Source organism: Amblyomma maculatum, chromosome 4 (assembly GCF_055883805.1).
Source record: "Amblyomma maculatum isolate TAMU_Amacu chromosome 4, ASM5588380v1, whole genome shotgun sequence".
Classification (NCBI taxonomy): domain Eukaryota; kingdom Metazoa; phylum Arthropoda; class Arachnida; order Ixodida; family Ixodidae; genus Amblyomma; species Amblyomma maculatum.
Genome location: NC_139347.1, coordinates 182,846,830 through 182,852,014, shown reverse-complemented (window position 1 = coordinate 182,852,014; position 5,185 = coordinate 182,846,830). Strand labels below are relative to the sequence as shown.

Genomic DNA, 5,185 nt, shown 5'->3' with positions numbered 1-5,185 from the left:
CAGAAGTGTTGTTTTTAAACATGCCAGATTTCAGCCTATCCATTTCTGGTAGATAATTATATAAAATTGCATTTGCATCCACCTTGTTAACGTTACAGTTTTGCTTTCAATGTGCTGATATTGCATATGAGGGAAAGGAGGCTCACTTAGAATATATTTTGTGTACTCTACTCCACCTGCAGTTTTCAAGATGGAATGTTTTATGGGTGAGTAATGACCTGAAATACATCATGATAATTGTGCAGCTGTATATACTTGTTTGCATATTTAGGTGTAAGGCACCAAAGAAGCATGAATAAAGATGTTCTGCTCCAAGTGAACTGCCTTACAACCTGAAAACTTTGAACTTCTGGCATGCTTCATTATAGACAATGAACTTGTGGCCAGCCAATAAATTATTCTGAAACTAAAATGTCTTTCTTTCAACACTTCTGACTTGGTAGTATTAGAGAATGCCCACCTGTATTACAGGGTGGTGCTCCCCGTGGCACTGGCAAACCTAGACCTTCTAGCTGCCACGAGTTCACCTTTGGAAGGTCTCGGGAAAGAGTGACTCATGGGGGGTGGTGCAGTCGAAGGGTTTGCTGCAAAAGCAGCCTTAAAAGATGGCCACTGTTCGCAGCAGCGTGCCGTCTCATCCAGAAGGAGGCCAACATAGTCTGCAAATCAGGAGTGCATATACGAGTGTTATCCTTTCTGAACATTTAAAGGTGCAAAAAAAAACAAACAGGACAATCGCAGAGAACAAAAAGTGATGAAGGGTCAGCATTATCCTTTGAAATATACCACACATTAATCAGTCTTACAACAGTATGCTGCAAACGCATGCATAGCAAAGCCCTCTTATTGGTGATTGCATGCCGCTGTACTTAGCATGAAAACTCCTGTACTAGAACTCTCAGATGACATGGAGTTATTTCTGGTTTCTGGTTGAATATGGCACAAAAACACTGGTGACGCCTCATTCTAAAGCCAGTATTGGGAGTTCGATGAAAGATTACAGTTAACATTGTAATGAAGGTATATAAAGCAAGGCCTGTAATGTACCATATGAAGCAATGTGGCCAAAGACCATTTTCATATCGGGGCTTGCTGTCAGTGTTCCATAGTCCTAGGCGCCACCAATTTATAAATTTTATTTGTATTCACGCCACTAGGTGGCTGAGAATTTTCATGTCACAGATATGGACATCCTCGGCCACATTGCACCTTTAAACTGGAGTGTACAGACTGAAAAATAAACGGTTGATTGAACATACCATATAAAAGATGTAACAAATTTGGCCATTACATATCTGAGATCTCGAACATTAAAATTGTACTTTTCTTTTTCCTAGTGCTAAGCATACTACCTACCATATGTAGGCTCAGCTTTCACAGGACAGGCAACGGCTGTGCCCTTCCTTGCTTTTGGGTTCTTTATTTTCCATTTAGACAGGCCTTCAGCTGTGGTGGCTTGTCCTTTGCTGGCATTCTCATTAAAATGGAGTATTGCCAGCTGTGTTCTGAAAACAGACGATCCGACAGTTCTTCAAATGTTAATTTTCGACAGGTCTCTTTCACCACCTACCTTGCACGCATGCCCTCAGATGAGAAACATATGGACTTTGGTGCAAAGCCTATAAGCACACTGTGGAAGGCCTCCAAGCTGAAAGTATGTGTGCTGGGTGCCAGTTTTCCAATGTCTTTAACGAGACGGGGTGCCATGACGACCTCGACAAACCTGTTGTGTGCAGGTGTCCCTATATTAAAAAAATTCTGGATAAGTCTTCTTCAAATGGCACCACAATGAAGTACAATTGCATATTTTTAGGTGCACATAATTCTCATAATTATTAATATAGTTGTATATGCATTGAGGTAACAAATAGTAGCTTTGGAAAGGTTGACCACTAGTTCAAATCGGGCACCTCAACTGTTTGGCAAAACTTTAAACGTTTTGCAAGTCATGCTTGATTACAAGAACATACATTCAACATAAAAGGAACATTGAGGGGTCTGCAAAAACTTATTTTGATTTCGAATAGCGGCATACTGACCTGGAACAAGCCATTGCCTACCTCCAAGATCATCATGGGCACAATGTGTGTAGAGCCCTGGGTGGTCTGAGTGCACATCTGTGACATGCCGTTCCATGCTTTGCCACATGTCTCGCAGCAAATCGATGTTGCCATCGCTCATGGCAGCACACCAGTGAAGGTGATTGCTGGCTGGCTGAATCCAAAGCTCCAGTATGCTGCATGCAGCTCGTTTTGCATGGGCAGCCAGCTTTTTTTTATGCCTAGAACCAAATTGTAATAAATGGATATTAATCAGTTATACATATGTTAATTGCTGTAGGTAATGCTTAGGGAGGGTCTCTGGGTAGGTGATAAAAATTACAAATTATTTTTGACACGCAATTAGTTGGATAGAAACACCTAATTCTGTGTCCCTAGCTGCAATCTGCATGTATCAGTGCATGTATGGCATCCATATCCCTCATCATCATTAATGTCAGACAACCAAAAAAAAATAAACACTGCCTTTGCTTCTCTTCGTGCTTTCAACTTCTGACCCTCCCTTTGCTACTATACTTCCCTATGATATTGGTCTCCTCATGGTTAAATACCACCACGGAATCCAACAAAATTTAATATAGCATGTAGCCGCATTTTGCAATACATCATGGGGGAAGTCTTTTTATACTCAGTTTTACCTTTTGAGATGTGCCAAGCATCAAAGTAGTGCTTGATGGTGGGCTCCTTGGTCTGCATGTGCTTTGTGACTTGGACGTGCCGGTCTGTTGTTATGGATTTCACATAAGCCCCTGTTCCTTTACCATAGTCAAGCTCTTCATAAAGGCATGTTTTTCCATCAAGGTGCTTGAATTGACATCTGCACACTTTTGTGGGAAAAAAATGCACAGTCACATAAAGCCACTTTGTTACATTTGCTCTGACCTACCTCCCCAACTTGCACTTGCTCGAAATGGAGAATTTTGTTCAGTTGGGCGACGTGCAGTGAGTATGTCATAAATTTTGCCGAAAACCCTGGGGAATCGCAGCGTCCATCACCAGCCAGGTCAACATTGCAGCCTTGCAACTGGCGAAACAACTCCTGCTGCTGCTGTTGCCAGATCTGGTGTGAGAAAAGGATTTTTTCACTGACCAGATATTACATGAACACATATATGAACAAATTGGTGTCTTTTAAGAAGCATTCTCATATTTACAGGCACATGAGCAGATGCAGGTTTTCCACCCAATGGGGATTAGGCTATTATATGTTGTTCAATAACATTGAAAAAAAAAACAAATAATTGGCTGCACATCCTGAAATTTAATGGGAGTTCAGTGTATCCAACCACCTTCTGAATCATTTCTTGTATAGGCATATGATCCAGTTGCTAAATTCTTTTGCTTGTGGTGATGGCTTTACTGCATAAGCTGGAATAACTCTAATCGTAAAGCATTGGTTCAGTAATTCATTTGGCAGCACACAACCTTTGTCCTACCTTGTCAATCGCAGGAAGCAGGTAGCCTCGCTGGTAGTTGAAAAATGTTCGTGGCGTGAACACCTGCACATTCACGTGCTCAAACATTCGGAGCACTGAGGTGGGGCTGGTGCCGGCAAACAGCATGGCTGCTGACAGTAGCACGTTGCCTGCTGGCTTGCCATTCATCATTGGCTGGCTCTTCCATGTAAGGCAGTGGTGGTTCGCGCACATTGTCTGTACTTGCAGCAAAGTCCCAGTCACACAACTTACGCTTTTGCAACAGGAATAGCATTCACGGCATACTGTGAAGAGCTCCTTGAGGCAGCTTTCAAACACGATGAACTTCCTCTCATCCTGAGGAAGGGCCTCCTCAGTGCTGGAGTCAAGTCTGAGAAAATACAAAGTTCGGGTCGTGAAATTGTGAAGTATTTTTCTGCAGAGCTGATTGGAGGCTAGAATTTAACAGGATTAAAAGCAGCAGTAAATATAAGGGCTGCCCAAATCAGCACTGCATCTAAGGTGTTTTAGTGCACATTTTTGCATACCATGCACTCTGCTTTTAAATAGTGTAAACACAGGTTTACAGAGCTTCAAGAATTTTTATAATGTTACACTGATGCTGTCTGAGCAGCTGCTTGTGCCACTGAATATTGTGAAAGCGTTTGATGGATCAAGACCTGCTTGGTGAATATTTATGCATAGTGAGGTTTATGAGGAGCACAAATACTATGTACACATTCACGGTTCAGTCACGCAAGCACAGACAAATGGTACTCATACAAATAGAAAAACGTAGCGGAAGGAATGGAACTAAAGACTTCTATGTTTAGCAGAGGAAACTTTTGCTACGTGTGCTTTGGACTGGGTATGCTAACCCACTGATGCCTCTGATCCCCCTGCTCATGAAAGAGATGCACACCCTTATGTGCCATTGGTTTTCCTAAGTCATTGATCTGATAATCATACGATCGTAATGGAATAACATGCGGCACACATGAAGTCAATTTTTACCCTAGGAAGCTCTCGTTAAATGATGGGAAGAATTCCGAGTGCTCCATGTTATCCTCTTCTGAGTGCTCCATGTTATCCTTCTCTTCTTCAAAGTCTGAGGCTTCCGATTGTACAGGACTAGAGGCTTGCCTTGGAATGAATGTGATCGGAGAGAGTGCTCGATCAAGTGGAATTGAGGATCCTGTTCTGGAGGAAGGTGGTAAAGGAAGAGAAAGACATGGTGCAAGGGTAGATGCACTTGCAGTGTTGCTGGCCTCATGGTATGTTTCAGTGGATTGCCTGAGATCTGTCTGCACCTGCATATCTCTTCTTGAATAAACATAGAAGTTCACCTGCGTATCTGTAGTTGATGAAAAAATAATAAAATACATGCACTGTGAAGTGCTATTTGTTTATGCAAATGCAACATCATTGATCTAGTTGCACAATATATTTTAGATAAATTTTCTCTAAATATCATAGATTAATGCCTCATTATCAGCTTGTAAAGGGTACATTACTGTCAAGCTTGATATCGTCTGTCACACCCTGCATGTGAAATGAATGATTGCTTTCTTCGCTGGCTTAAAACTGTTCTAACATTCCGCCACAACATTATACAGGTTGTAACCGACACCACCTGACTGCCGCTCCCAGAATTTTTTTTAGCATTCATTGATACCACTAGACAATATGGAAAACAAATGTCTGCTTGCT

General features: G+C 41.8%; 1 protein-coding gene across 1 annotated transcript; it reads right to left on the bottom strand.

Annotated features, from left to right (window-relative positions):
- Positions 1 to 406: 406 nt before the first annotated feature.
- Positions 407 to 4,560, bottom strand: LOC146193787 (uncharacterized). The gene is made up of 9 exons (XM_084600604.1): positions 4,490 to 4,560; positions 3,782 to 3,866; positions 3,497 to 3,712; positions 3,057 to 3,120; positions 2,699 to 2,884; positions 2,040 to 2,246; positions 1,571 to 1,742; positions 1,357 to 1,505; positions 407 to 659 (listed from the first exon to the last, which is right to left on the bottom strand). Exons 1-9 carry the CDS (start codon positions 4,558 to 4,560, stop codon positions 466 to 468), a joined length of 1,344 nt encoding a protein of 447 aa, XP_084456730.1. The 3' UTR covers positions 407 to 465.
- Between the last annotated feature and the right edge of the window lie 625 nt (positions 4,561 to 5,185).